At 36.5% G+C, this 15127-nt stretch overlaps 2 protein-coding genes across 2 annotated transcripts; both read left to right on the top strand.

Moving 5' to 3' along the window:
• Window positions 1-272: 272 nt before the first annotated feature.
• On the top strand, window positions 273-8875 carry LOC131785526 (major facilitator superfamily domain-containing protein 10-like). The gene is made up of 13 exons (XM_059102435.2): window positions 273-813; window positions 2018-2114; window positions 2667-2770; window positions 3616-3774; window positions 4565-4756; window positions 5132-5231; window positions 5785-5896; window positions 6229-6284; window positions 6692-6744; window positions 7147-7237; window positions 7541-7588; window positions 7681-7770; window positions 7893-8875. The coding sequence occupies exons 1-13, from the start codon at window positions 604-606 to the stop codon at window positions 7982-7984; spliced, it is 1404 nt and encodes a 467-aa protein (XP_058958418.1). The 5' UTR covers window positions 273-603; the 3' UTR covers window positions 7985-8875.
• An 894-nt stretch (window positions 8876-9769) lies between these two features.
• On the top strand, window positions 9770-14418 carry LOC131785520 (uncharacterized). Its single transcript, XM_059102429.2, has 2 exons — window positions 9770-9861; window positions 10668-14418. Exons 1-2 carry the CDS (start codon window positions 9791-9793, stop codon window positions 12706-12708), a joined length of 2112 nt encoding a protein of 703 aa, XP_058958412.1. The 5' UTR covers window positions 9770-9790; the 3' UTR covers window positions 12709-14418.
• Window positions 14419-15127: the final 709 nt, after the last annotated feature.

The raw sequence follows: 15127 nt of genomic DNA, 5'->3' as shown, positions 1-15127 counted from the left end.
CGAGTTTCCCCGATTACCACAATTAACTTTAAAAACCTGCTGTTACCTTGCTTATCTAAATTACTGATAAATGCTGGACTAGCGAGTGATCGTTGAAAACACGCTTCAATCGAATTTTTTTTTTTTTTTAATAGAAAGCACTGAAGCAAGTTTTTTTTCTGTAAGTGCTCGTATGAAGTTCGGGATTGGTCGGGTGAACTCGGAGCTCTTTTTTATTTATTTTTTTTTGCAACATGCCAAACATGGAACGCCTGATGGTTCTGCGCCCACTGCTCTGTATTGCCGGTAAAGGTGGATTTCCTTCGCATGGCACTTTAGCGGTCCAATGTTTTTTCCCAATTAAGAAAGGGCCCATCAGTCTTTTTTGGAAAGCTTAGTCACTATATTGCTTATATTGATATTGCTTATGAATATGTAACAACTCATTTGCGGCGAATTGACCCTATTATCTCTTGAACAAAGATTTACGTCAAACTTTCGTGACACCGAGACACTATACACAAAGCTTTAAACACCAGAGGACAGTCATTTCCTTTTCAATGCTAACGAAACGTTAACTTGTGAAACAGAAGTCTTTCTTTCGGCGAGGCACGACAGCACGCTATGGAGACGAACACGCTCAAAAACAGGGCTTCAAACTTACCAGATAAGAGAGCTGATAAAGAGAAACACGAATCCGAAAACTCTAAAGTTTTGTCATCAGATCGAACAGTATGGATTGTTTTCTTCTCCCTTCTCATCGATCTCCTAGCTTTTACAGTCATTCTACCGCTTTTTCCATCATTACTGGAGTTCTATGCAAACAACAAGCAGGTAAAGTAGGACTCATTCACTTTTTACGTTGCACGTTAGATCTATGCATATATATATGAAGTCCTTGTTGAGTTCTTGTTTCACAGTTTCATTCCACATACATTTACGGGGCAGGTATGTTATGGAAGGGAAATTTTGAGATACAGATAACTGTTGTAATTCCAATTTGCAAGGTTTAACCTGATTTTTTAGTGAATTTTACCGATAACCTACAGAGTTTCAGCTGTATTTTGAGACTGGCTGGTTTTTCCTGTTTGTTTTGAAATAAACACATATTGATAATTTATTCAAAACTTCTCATCGCTACTACAATGAAAGAGGAAAAAGTGTCCATGACTGTCACAATAGAAGTTCCTTGATATTGGTAAACCAAGTTGCCCTTTGTTTTAGAAATGAAAATGTCATCTTTTGAGTGACATTCAAAAGGAGTAAAAACGGAAACAAAAAATTAAAAATTCCACTAATGTTGACCTAACTTTGCGGAAAAATTATTTTTTGCTATATTTTGTCAACAAATTCTTTTAAGTTAGCACCTTATTTTTGAATGAAAAGAGCTTTTTGTTGCAATGTTATCTACATGTGGGTAACTTTGGGAAAAAGTTTTTGATGAAAGGAAATAAGCGTCTCAGTTATGACCTATAAACTACTTTAAAAGACAAATTTTTCTTCAAGATCCAATGACAGTGATGAATTGCAGAAAGTGATCAAGCCTCATCCAAACTTGGCTCAAAAATCTTAGCATGAAAATAGCTAAAATTTGCTGAATACATTTTGAAATTTTGAGCTACAGATGATTTTTTTTTGAAAGATTTAACCCGCTTCTTAAATTAATTTTACCCTGGACTTTCAGAGTTTCATCAGAATTTTGAGACTTACTGATAATTAAGAGATATGCATGAGAAATGTAACTGTTCAAAAATATTGTGAAAGCAGTGCAAATTGAATTTGTTTGTTTGTTCAGGTCATCTAATGATAGTTTATCAACAACAGGACATAGGTTAATAAAAAGAAAAACCATTATTATAATGCTTTACTTTCATAGTGACACTTCTTGCTTATTGGCTTTGGTTATAGTTAATTGCAGAAAATATAATTATTTGTAAAATTGGCTTGTCTGCAACATTATTGTACAAAATATTTTACATGCACCTTGTGCCACTCTCTGTGGTATGACATAACTAATGCATTGTTCACATCCCTACAGGACAGTTTATATCATGCAATCATGCAAAGAGTCAATACATTCAGAGAACTTTTAGGAATGCCAGATGTTGAACGCTTCAATGTTGTACTGTTTGGAGGTAAGCAGCATGATTGTACACATGTAATATTTAGTAGCTAATAATATACGTGCAAAAATTAGGTATGTCTGATTGGCTGAAAACAGGTGCATTTTTCATGTAACATGAGTACAAATTACAAATGTCAAAATTATGTCTGTCTTGACTTTCTATGACATTTTTTTCTTTTAATTTATTCACAAGTAACAACATGATTGTGAGTGCAATTTGGTGTATACAAGCACTCATAGATTTTTTCAAAGACTACATTCATATTCTTCACACTGCTCTCCTTACTCTTCCTATGATATGGACATGGAGAATGTGTTTGAGAATCAGGAGTTTCTTAAGTCAGGGATCATTTCCTTCATTCTCATGACCTTTACTTATGATTCAAGGGTAATTCTGCAAAGAGAAATTAGAAGTCAGTCACCCTTGGAGACTAAAGAGTTAAAAAATGTTCCATGAAAATTTTCTGTAGGGTGTTACATTGCTTCTTAATTTTTATAAATGTCATAATAGGCTATATTTATTTAAGCTTAGCTTGGGGAACTTTTATTTTTTTTTTTGTAGGTTTCCTTGGATCACTGTTTTCTCTTCTTCAGTTTATCTGTTGTCCTTTGATTGGTGCAATGTCAGATTTTTTTGGAAGGAGACTGCTACTTATGCTTTGTATGGTGAGCAAACCCTTGGCCTTCCTTAAAATAGAAAGGTTTTAGTGGAAAATTAAATTGTTAAGCTGAACTTGAATCTTAAGTGCTTAATTTATTATGGGAAAGACACAAGATGATGAATTTTCCAAATTTTTTTATCCTTATATGTCCCTTTTTTGTTTCTTTTGGATTGCTCTTTACATTTTCTCCCTGAATTTAGTGCTAAATTTGACAAGGATTGCTCAATCTAAACCCTTTTGAAGAATACATTTGTTTAATTGATTGGGAAGAATTGTCTTTCAGGTCAGTTCTCAGGCATGCATTGTCTATTTATTGTACAGTAAACAATCCCCCATTCCCTTCCCCACCCCCCTGCTACTGAAAAGGAAAATTTTAGAAACTTTTTTTTCTCAATATGGATTTTGTTGTGGATCAAGGCAAGCATAAAATTGTATTTTAAAGTAACTCATGCTGCATGCTTCATGCAAAAATTACCTGTGTTTGATTTACAACTTTTGACACTCAACATTAGCTGTGGCTTCAGTATGTCACAAGGTTTAAAAGTTATTAAAAATGCTACTACCAACAGTTTTTGGTGTACAAGTGTCATTAGGTCATTTGAGACAATCAGATGATGGTTCTATTCTACATTTAGTTTTTTTTGTGTTATTATATCAAGTGATGATGCAGGATGTTGGTAAAAAATTGATTACTACATTGTGGAGAAAGACACAACATAATTATTAGATATTCTATGCCTTTAAGATGAACATGCTCATAAAGTATTTCTTTCTTTTCACGATACAATATCCTATGCATAGTAGTTGACTGTAACACATTTTAAAAAGTATCATGTCTAATTATTTCAGGTGGGAGTATTGGTTTCATATGCTGTATGGGCATGTTCATGGAACTTCACCATCTTTGTGATAGCCAGGATCATCGGCGGTTTGTGTAAAGGGAATGTGACAATTTCAACAGCTATTATTACTGATGTAACCACTGTGAAAAATAGAGGCAAGGGAATGGTAGGTTGTTCCTTTTTCCATTCATGAGGGTAAGAATAATTACATCATGGAAAATTTTGCAGAAAGTTGTGACATTTTATCATGATTTCATTTTTCTTAGACTTGAGAAATAGCTGAAACTTATTTGACTTATTTTAAAATGATGGATAAATGACTAGCTTTTAGTTAACAATAATTTGTCTCTACATTCAGTTTTACAACATAGTTTTGAATACATAGGATTGAGGTTTGCTTGAAAAGCTGCAAACCTATTATAATTGTTAGTGATTTAGAGGTTGGAAGCATTTTTGGGACACTGAAAAGCGATTTTATATTTCATTCATTTAAGCCTCAAACATTGTTATCTACATGTACATATGTGTACACATAGTCAAGACGTGTTCTAAACTGAAAAATGTAATTTACCTTGTTAAGAGTATTACAAAAATATTTTTTCTGGGATGTTAAGATTGCTGACGAGAAGAAGCAGGGAATGTGGTTGGAGAATGTTTTTCTTATTTGTCTCATTAATTTTTTTCTAAAGTGTGAAAAGTATATACACGGATCAAAAAATGTTCTCATTTTATGATTGCAAAAAGTTTAACTGAGGGTATCAAGGGAGAGTCAGAAAGGATAATGTAAACTGACAATGTTTATATCTAACTTTTATTTGCTTGTCATAATTTTTCCTCTGAATTCTACCTGTCAGTCCTACTGATGCCCCCACTCTCTTTCCCTGCCAGAAATTAATACAGTTAGATATGTATACTTCATAAATACATGTATTGACAAAGCTTTGTGTTACTAACAGGCTCTTGTGGGGATTGCATATTCCTTTGGATTCATTATTGGACCAGTTGTTGGAGCTGTTTTTGCTAAGAGGTCATCTCTCGAAAGTGGAAACCCATATCTGTTACCAGCTCTGTTTGCCATCACTTTGACAGTAGCAGATTTGATGTTTGTCTATGTGTGCCTCAGGGAATCTCTTCCTAAAGAGAAAAGGGTGATGCATTTCATAAAGTTTTTTACCTTTCCATTTTAAAAGTAACAAAGAGTTTCAAAACAGTGGAAAAACTTATGATTTAGGTGTAATTGATTCTATTGATTAAAAGAAAGAAGGTATTGGGAATGATACACATGCCAAGTTTCAAGGTCAGTAATACTTAGGCTGTACAGGAAGAACGTGAAAGATATATATTTCAATTTTAAGTTAAATTTCAAACTTAAGTTCCCAGTTAGTTTTGATAATCTTTAATAATCTGATCTAAAAATTTATATGTATGTATGTATGTATATATATATATATATATATATATATATATATATATATATATATATATAAATCTGTAAATCTGTTTCATGCATTTTTATTCCACAGGCTAAGTCTTTGGTTTCTGAATTTAGAAATGCCAATCACCTTATCAACCCTGTATCATTGCTAAAGTTTGATGCTGTAGATATACAATCCAGTAAGGAAGGTAAATGACACTACAACGAAAAGTTATCAACCATAGATCTAAAGGAAATAATAAAGAGGAGCCACAGGATGGAAAGCTACCTTTAACTGTAATATGATCTCACACCTTTTAACTTACTAACCATAAACTTCAACTTGGCTGCACAAAAATTGATTGTATATATAATATTGGCAACTTGTGTTGAGGTGATTTCTGAACATACTGAGGTACATGTACAAGCAAGGAATGGCTCATGTAAACTCTGTGAGAAAAATGTGAACGTACTGTATGGAGATGACTTGAATTCAGTGAGTTTGTTTTAAGTTTCTAAAATATTTCCCTTTGATAAGTGTGTTTTGTTATTTAATTCTTGGCATCAACTATATTTAATATCATGCCTGGAAGCACAGATAAGCACTGAGATTACAGAGGCCTTCATATGCATTAATGAGCATATGCTCCTTCAATCTTCACCTCTAATCAGCAGTTAAACAAACAGGAAGTCATTGATCTTAGTTCAGCTAAGTTAGGTCCCTCTTAATAATAAACAGCTGAGACATTGTTTCTATTATAGATTTAAACACAGTTCGTGGCCTTGGCCTGGTGTATTTTCTGTTCCTCTTTTTCTTCTCTGGACTTGAATTCACATTAACATTTTTAACACACAAGAATTTCAAGTATTCAAGGTATGTGATAGAAACTGAGAAAGTGTTGAATATTATTGAATATATATCTTGCATAAAATTGGAAAGATACAATCCCAACTAGAAAGAAAAATGAACAATTTGGGCATGGTTTTGTTTCTCATAAAGTCTTATGAGATTTAAGGAAACTACCTTGGTTCTCAGTAATAATTTTTATTAACTCTTAAGAAAAACATTTCAGGAGTACTCATGAGTACTCCATGATGTCTGTGGAACTTTTATTTTTTTAGATTATGTTATTTTTTAAAAAAAAGGTTTACCAGTTTGATGTACATGGGATGGAAATTTTAAATCATGTTGATCTGCTTTTACAGTATGCAACAGGGGATGATGTTTTTCTTCATAGGAATTACTATGGCACTTGTTCAAGGTATGCAAAACAGAACACACAAGATACTCTATGTTGCTGTTATCCTTAATGGATACAAGTGTAATACATATTACATTGTTAGTTGTATAAAGCACTAGTCTCATTTAATCTTCACCATGATACAATGTATGTCAGACATGCATTTTGATTGGTCTTAGAATTGCTGTGAACTCAAAAAATGAGCTTAGCAATTACTTATTCTTGTGAACTTAATGAACATTTCTGTAGATTGCTCACTTCATGTATGAATGTTCTTTGAAATGGAATCTGAATGATACAGTTTCATAGTTGACAGAAGAGGAATTACTAAGTCCCTTAAAAATTGTTTGAACCAGTTCATTTATAGATCACTGTCACTAAGTGACATTTGCTCACTCTTCTTATGTTCATTATTTTTCTGTAATTAGGTGGTTATGTCCGCAGACAAACCCCAGGTACAGAAAAGAAAACAGCTCTTAAGGTAAAGCTATGCCTGGCAAACAGTTAGGGAAATTGCCTGCTTTCAGTTTCACGATGAAATATATTTGTTAATGAGGGAAATAGCCTGCTTCCACTGTAACAAGGAAATAAATTTGTTAGTCAGAGAAATTGTCTGCTTTCAATTTCACAATGAAATATATTTGTTAATGAGGGAAATAGTCTGCTTCCACTGTTACAATGAAATAAATATAATTTTGTTAGAAAGGAGAGTTGCACTTTCACTTTCAATGAAATAAATTTGTTAACCAGTCTAGAATGCCTTGAGCTCAATATAAATCTGATGGTACTTATGGTTCTCTAAGTCAACATATACAAGTTATACATACAATCATGGTAATAGTGATTTGCTCTTCTCCTTTTATGTTTGTTTGTTGACATGCAGGGTATGGCAGCCATCATGCCCGCAATGGTCATTGTTGGTTTGGCAAAGACCATCACCACACTTTACGTGGGGCTCACACTGTTTGCATTTGGTATGTTCTTTTTATAATTTTTATTAATGTTGTGGTCCTCATATAATTCCAACTTGATTCCAGGAGGAAAACTGAGCATCACAAAAAGATATAGAAAGTATATATTTATGTCAGTAACATTTTACCTCACTACTGGTTATTTTAGTCTATTTAACTGATCTCCTGGATGGATGTCCTGTGGCCATCACAATGATAATAAATCAGTTCTTTCCATTGTCCCACTTCATTATCTGACTGTATCTGCAAAGTCATTCATACAAATTTCAGAGGAAGTTTAAGGTAGTTTTCTTCCTTTTTTTTTAGGTTCAGCAACAGTGGTACCATGTTTGACAACCATGATTTCCCATCATGGTGAGGAAAAATTTCCCTCCTTCCAGTGCTTTGATTTCATTGTTAACTGATATTAGTGTTGGTGTTTGACAAAATTTGAAATCTATTTCAAGGTAATGCTGACCAAAAAGGAAAAATCATGGGGATATTCAGGTCTCTTGGAGCATTTGCTCGAGCCATTGGCCCCTTTGTGAGTTGTACAGGTATGTAATTGCACCTTCACTTTTTCTTTTTTTTTAGGTCAATTTGTTCCCTGGTTTGTTTTTGTATTGTATTTATCATTCAATTTTTAGGTACAATTGGTTTCCTGTATTGTGTTTTTTAGTCTACTGGAGTGTGGGGCCCTTTTGGTGTTACTTCGTTGGTGCCCTGCTGTTTATGATCCCCATGCGGATTTTGGTGAAGCTGCCTGCTTGAATGGGTTTCCAGGGAAGAAAATGAATTGAAGAGATCAGTTGAATAAGTTTTGTAAATTGGGAAATCCATTTAAGGGAAAGGGTCAAAGGTTTTTGTAGATTTCATTTAAACACAGATTACAGTTAAACTCCAATGTAACAGGGATCTCATTCTTACCAACGATTTGATGTTTAAGGTAGTGAAATTCATTGGAAAGTAACATTTAGGTTAGCGTTAGGGGCTCCACTCTTTCTCAGTTTAGCAAGAACAAGGAGTAACTGCAGAATACCTTGCCACTTTGGTCCACCTCAGTTAGATGTGTTGTGAGGCTTTCGAGAACGAGGCTCAACACAGTAGAAGCTATTCAATGACATGTAAATGAGTGGCAGGGTATTGTGCAGTTTAGCCAAGAACGGGTTCAAGTTCACTATTTGAGTCTCATGTGCATCAAATATATATAAAATTATCGAGAGGCAAATTTGGAAATGCGTGAGTTATTCTGTTTGTTGTCCAACCTGTCATGAATTATCGATTTCTTTATCTTGGAGATGCACCCTAATTCTGTTCACAACTGACTAATTTTCACAATATATGTATTTTAAAATGAATTCAAGGTTATAAAGATAAAAGCAAATCTAAAAGAGTAGAGCATGCGTGCCAGGTGGGATGTTGCGCGGAAGAGACGCCCAGAACAGCTGGCTTCCAGTATTAGGATAGTAAGACCTCTTGAATTGTGAACTTAGGTGATCAAAAAATTTCGTTGTCCTTGTAAGAAAATATTTTTATACAAATGTAATGGCAAAAACATGCCTTTAACAATATTTAACCTGTACCGAGACTAAATTGGTGCAGTCTTTATATTCAGTACGATTTTGTTGTTTAAAAATAAATAAGTAATTTTTAAACCCTCAATCGAAATCTCATGATGTTATCATTCTTCTAGTCATGGGGTTGAACATGTGCCATTCTTGGCTCATATCTTGGAATGATAACTTCTTCATAACTTCTAGATTTTTGGTCATATTTACTTCGGCCGATTCTTGCCCTACCATCTTTAATTATCCTTGGAATTGTTGCTTCGAGAAGTTGGTGAGGTTGTCCATGAATCCTCTGCATGCTTACACTTCAGGAATAAAACAAGTTACAAGGTGATGAAAAAGGCAGGCTGCGCGAGTTATCCCGCAAAAACAGGATATGTCTACCATTCAGGATGTTAAAATGATTGGCGCGCTTACTAAATTCATATTGTAAGATGGATGAATAGGTTGTTAAGAAGCAAACAGGAAGGCAGGAAGTATCTTCTGAAAATGCAATGGTGCTCACTATTATCGGTGTCTCTCCCCTGTAACATGAGGCATGGGAATAAAATAAAAGAGGGAGGACCGAATTAGGGGCGAGTAACAACAAGGCAACAGATGGCTCATAGTACGAGGATAATGCGAACCACTTCCGTATCAAGAAATGGCCCATTGTTCCGGGTCAACTTTCCAAACAAAAGTCCTGAGTAATTGGTAGTACTGAGGGACTTTGGCCGAAGGGAGGCGGGAAAGCTCGTAACTGATCGAGAAAATTATGGGAGTGACAATTTTGCTGCACTGGGGGAGTGGGTAGTGTAAATATGCACATATAGCGCTATGTAACACAATCGCGCTTCGCTCACAGGGATTAATTTAAAGCCGATGGTTTGCATAGCATACGTGTAGCCGTGCCCTCCCTCCCTCCGCAAGGAGAAACGGAAGGGAGAGAAGGGATTTCAACATTCGCGTCCTTGCGTGACTTTTGCGTTAAATATTAGCTTCTCAGATTTCCGACGATGAACGAAGGGGAATGATAAGGTTCTTAAAATTCAAACCAAAGCACTCATCAGTGTTTGTCGTACTTTTCCTGAGTATTTCAAGGTAAGCCCATCCACAGTATTGTTTGGGTAATTTGTGAAAGGAAAGTGTGGACAGTGATCTGATACATATAACCTTGCAGTCAAATAACCAGTATTTCTTCTTGAAACCTATCCGACCTGACATGTTGGGACATGACAGCTTCCCGAGACAAATTCTACACTTTGGATAAGTGCAAATTAAACAATTTCGACCGTTTTTTGTAGAAAAAAATGTCTTCGATATTTTGTCTTTGTTCTAGAGCTACCAAGGACGGTAGTTGACGATAGAAGCGAGTGATAATAATTAGGAATTGTTCATTTCATTGGAATATGATCAAGGTTCACAAATGCCTAACATTTTGACCTTCTTTCAAGAGCAACTAGCGCTTTAGAATTCTTTACATTTATACAATAGCTCTATCTAACATGGATTTTATTATATGTCATGGGAATATTAATCATTTTGTTCCATATTTGTGGAAATACACAAGGTTCCTTTAGTATAACGAGGTTTTGTTCAGTCAACACTCGCGTGACAGCCAATCTCATGTCCCGCGTCTTGAGCAATGGCCCAAGCTGGGGGAGGCCGTACTTTCAGAGAATCCTGAGAGCATTTCTTTGAAAGCAGGCCTGCTTTGGAAGGCAGCAAAGTGATATTGCGTAGTCCTCTAATCATGGCTCTAAAAAATAAGAAGATAATATGGTCCAAAACGTTTGTGTAAATGAATGCGTTATCTCTACGTTTCTGTAAATGGAAAGACATCTAGTCTCGACGTTATCTATCGCTTGTCTTGTAACTCATCCTATGTCTTCGTAAACTTACCGCAGGAAAATGAGCCTTAGTACATGTGAAGTGGATCTTTCCTCCCAGATCGACTTTGTGGATGCAGTTCTGAATGAACTCCAGTTTCTGAGGGTTGTAGACCATTATCCAAACCTATTTGAAGGTTCACTTTTCAAAAACGCTATAAGAAGGTATGAGATGTTATGGCTACCCCTGTTCAAGAGCGCCAACGTCAATGGAAGAGAACTCCAGGCTCCACTAGATGTAGAATGGGTGTGGCAAACGCACATTTTGAATGGGGATGTTTATGAAGAGGACTGCAGAAACATTGTTTCCAGAGAAGTCGATCATCGAATAAGCACCGAATTTGAGAGAGAAGAAGCCCTATTTAGAGCACGAACACTTTGGGAGAAAGCTTATCCTACAGAACCTTTCGAGGTGGATCTAGAACAGCTTCCCAGATCCGTTCCAAAGTACATTTGCAACCTCCAGTGCGATTTACAAGAGGCTTGTTGTCGTCTACGAAACCTATACCACAACACCTCTCTTCCTCATTATAGAGACTCATTCTTTCTCATGTCCTCCTTGCGACGTTACAAGCAGCATTTGATCCTGACGAAGGAGAACCCGGACAGTAATTTGGTGCCATGTTGTGATGTTGATCTCATCTGGAAAACGCACCTTCTTCACCCTTCAATATATAAAGCAGACACGAGGAAATTCCTTGGATATGTCCTTAAACATCCCCAAACAAAAATTGGTGCTTTGGAAATTTCCAAACACCTGTCGCTTGAAAGTGACACTGAAGCAACATGGAACAAGTACGACATGGCTTTTACAAGACCTGGAGCCATCTTTCGCGGTGAGTGTCCCCCGCCTCTTCTATTTCAAACCAAGGCAATTCTTCATAATTTGGCAGTGTTTGAGTTTGCAATGGAACTTTCGAAGTTTGAGATAGAAAACTTTGAAATTGACAAAAAATTTTCCTTCGCGCTTCAGCTTGATAATGAAACAGCTATTTGGAAAAAGAAGTTAAAAGGCGGCAGTCACATCCTTGAGGGAGATCACCAACCACTTGCTCAATTTGTCGTTAATACGGATGATAAAACCAGCATCACTCTTTCCTTCCATCAAAAGAAGTTGTTTTCCAAGACTCCAAAGCTGTGCCATACTGTGGACTTAGCTGACTGTTTACAAACTGCCATCAGAATGGAGTCAGAAGAGAACATATTCCGAATACCCATCCCACTGTTTGGTCCTGCTAATAGAAAAGCATACATTACCATTAAGACATGTGGCTTACCCAAACCACTGAGTTACAGATTTACTCTTAGTCCAGAACCAGAGTCTGCGAAATTTTTGCATCCTGCAGATGTAGTTTCAACTCCCAGAACGGTACTTAGGCGTGAAATACTCACGAAACAGAGGGTGCCTTGCGAACTATCAGTTTATCGAGTGTACAGCTATAGTGGAAATGGTGCATTCACATGCCGTGTTTTGAACGCCGAGCAAGCCGGAGTCATGGTATTAGAAGTCGTTGATGGTGATGGAAATACCGTTGCCTCAGCTCAAATGATCGATAACAATGTATTTCCCAGCTCTTTGGAACCATTAGAAGACCCATCCAAATGTATCACCAGGAGCATGTCGGACAGCGAGACAGCCCTGTTAATCAGAGGACAAGTGGACTGGGCAGTCTGCATGGGAACGAGGCAAGCCAACGAACAGTCCCTGGATGAAGAGCGAAACATTGTCCAGATCAAATTTTTCAGACTTGGAAATAAGCAAGGCTGGTGTGAAGTGCGAAAGACGGAGCATTTGCTATTAATCCAAGTTAATCGAAACGAAGAAATTTTCATGGCTGTGAATCCAGATGAGGGACTAATAATTTTGCCAATAAACTTGGAGGATGTTACGGAATGTGTTGCTACTGCTGTTGGTGTGATGTTGTTACCTTCATTGTGCTACATTGCAAAACCACAGGATAACCAGCCCGGCGATGCAGATATTACCAGCGTGGTTCTCCGCTGTCCAAGTCTGTCTCGTTTCAGCTCGTCTTGTGCCACAAATTTAAAGCTACCGTAACCTTAGTTGAAAATTATTGGAATATTTACCGCGAAATAACGCTGAAGCTACACAATAATCAAGGAAACTTACACAGTTGACTTCTGCAAAAATTTTATTTTCTTTGTAATCTTATCCTTGGAATGGTAATGAGGTCTATGGTTACCTTTTCTAGTAGTTTATTACGGGAACAGCGTACAAAACTCTTCTTTCCTTTACATTACAGTTTTTATTCACTTTTCTTCAAAATTCTAAAATTCTAACAGCCTAAGGCATACATAACATCAAACCTGTTCACGAAAACGATTGCAAACCCTTGTGAAGACCAAGGTTACAAAGTAAAAAAAATTAAGTTCAGATGAAAACAATTTCTAGGGCTAATAATCGGTACGATAAGAGTTAATTTTCCCAGAGCCTATTTTATAATGAATCAGTCAAAACAATTTACTGGCTGAAGTTTAGCTCACTTTATTTTTCACAATCCATTAATTTCTAAAGAAACATACCAGATGTTTTTTACAAGACCAGCTTGTTAATATTCATTCAATAACTGTTTTATAACGTCAGTTCATGGTCACTTTTAATTCAAGGTGTAATAGTTCCTTTATTAACTGGCACATTGGCATTCAATTGTTAGAGGGGGACACTTGGTAATGAAACTGGCTTCCCAGAAGCCCATTACTGGTTCACACTTTGGTCGAAAGTGCTTAGGGATCACGTGGTTACACACCGGATGTAATGAACGACAAATGACCTCCGCCACCATTTTGTTTCTACATTTATCAAACTTAGTCACTCTTTTTGAAACGCAGCCATGGGCATTTCTAGCCGTACGGTTATGTGCAGTTCTGTACTTCACCAATTCGTCGATCTCATCACCCCAGACGTGATCATCGATGATGCGCTCCTGGGGTTCAAGGACATCATTTTGCGACAAAAACAATTGATGTTGGAATGGCTGTTCGTCTTCCTCTTTATTAAAGACAGGTTTGGGAGAAGCCAAGGCGAGGGAGCCCAATATTATGGCCATGGGTAAGAGTATCTGAACATTAAATGCAATACGTAACCATAATTAAACTGGTGGCTTTTAAAAATCACATCACTCTCAAAAATTTCGGAGAGAAGCCAAACTGTTTCATGGCTTAAATGAAATTCGGCCTCTTCAAAATATTTTATCCTAATTTTTTAATCAAAAAGAAGAAAATCATGGGTCGTTCATTTACACGAGGACTAACCCAAACCGCGGTTTTACGCAAGCAGTGAGCCTTCTTATCCTCTATAAGAGGGTTGTTTTCATTAATGTCCTTGTACTGCTAGCTTTCGGTCCTCTTGACATTGATCGCAACAATAAATGTTCAGATGAAAGACTCAGCTAAATTCAAGTTAGTTTAGAACGCGGTTTTGTCACGAAACGGCTAAACTTTGTTTAAATGACTGGCCCTTTAGGTTCAAGAGTAAACTTTTAAAACTTTATGTTTTTAAACCATGATTGTATTTCCTTACTTCTCTAACAACAGCCATTGTAGTTTCCACTGGAAGATCTAACTTGTTTTCCGCTTGTCTTCTGTAATGTGTTTTCTATAGAGTCCTGATTATCCAGAAATAATTACAAACCCAAGTTACATTGTAGAAGCATCGAAAAGCCTGACTACACTTGCTAAGTTAAAATATTTGTTCGTATCTTACGTTCACAAGATTTGGGGTCAGTGAATAACACTGTTAGCAGTAAAGGATGGTAGTTTCTTTTTTCGTTACCAAAGTGTTTTTAGGTTGGTTGTACGATGAAGAGCTAACCACTTCATAGTTAAACGGTTCAGAAAAGCGATTGAAAAAAGGGAATCGAGGAGCTTCCTAATCCTCTAAAAAAATATAAAAACAACTGCTAGCTTTCTAAGTGTTCTCTCTCCGCTCTTGGCGTGTTAATGCTGTTTGAATACAGCCGCGATTCAGAAAACGCCGGCAGGGCTAAATGGAGTCGAGTAGATTGAAAAAGAACGCCACCAAACGACAGTGGACATTTTACAATGGGAACCGTAGATGACTTTTAAATTGGCACTGTATCAATGCACTGTAAAGCTATGACTCTTCTTACCTTTAACTCACAAGGCCGTGATTTCCAAGTTCTTTTATGCTCGGGAGTTTCAAGTCAATTTTGGCGAGGTTGGGAACGATTTTTATACCTTTCTGCGCTCATTAAATTCCAGAGCTCGAGTCGTGTAGGGTGAAGCATACTCTTGGCCCCACCCACCCACACGAAAGGAAGTTTAATCAGTTTTATCCTATTTTTAACTGCATTTTACTTTTTATTTCCTTATTGGACACGCTGCTTGGGTGAGATGGGATGATATGCTCGTAATGTACTAAATTGTTATTCAACGAAGCACACAAGAAATGAACTCCGAGAAATGTAGAACCAACATACCGCCAAAATAGTTTTAAA

The sequence above is a fragment of the Pocillopora verrucosa genome, chromosome 1, assembly GCF_036669915.1.
Source record: "Pocillopora verrucosa isolate sample1 chromosome 1, ASM3666991v2, whole genome shotgun sequence".
Classification (NCBI taxonomy): Eukaryota; Metazoa; Cnidaria; class Anthozoa; order Scleractinia; family Pocilloporidae; genus Pocillopora; species Pocillopora verrucosa.
Note: the sequence above shows the minus strand (reverse complement) of the source record. Positions and strands in the feature narration are given on the sequence as shown.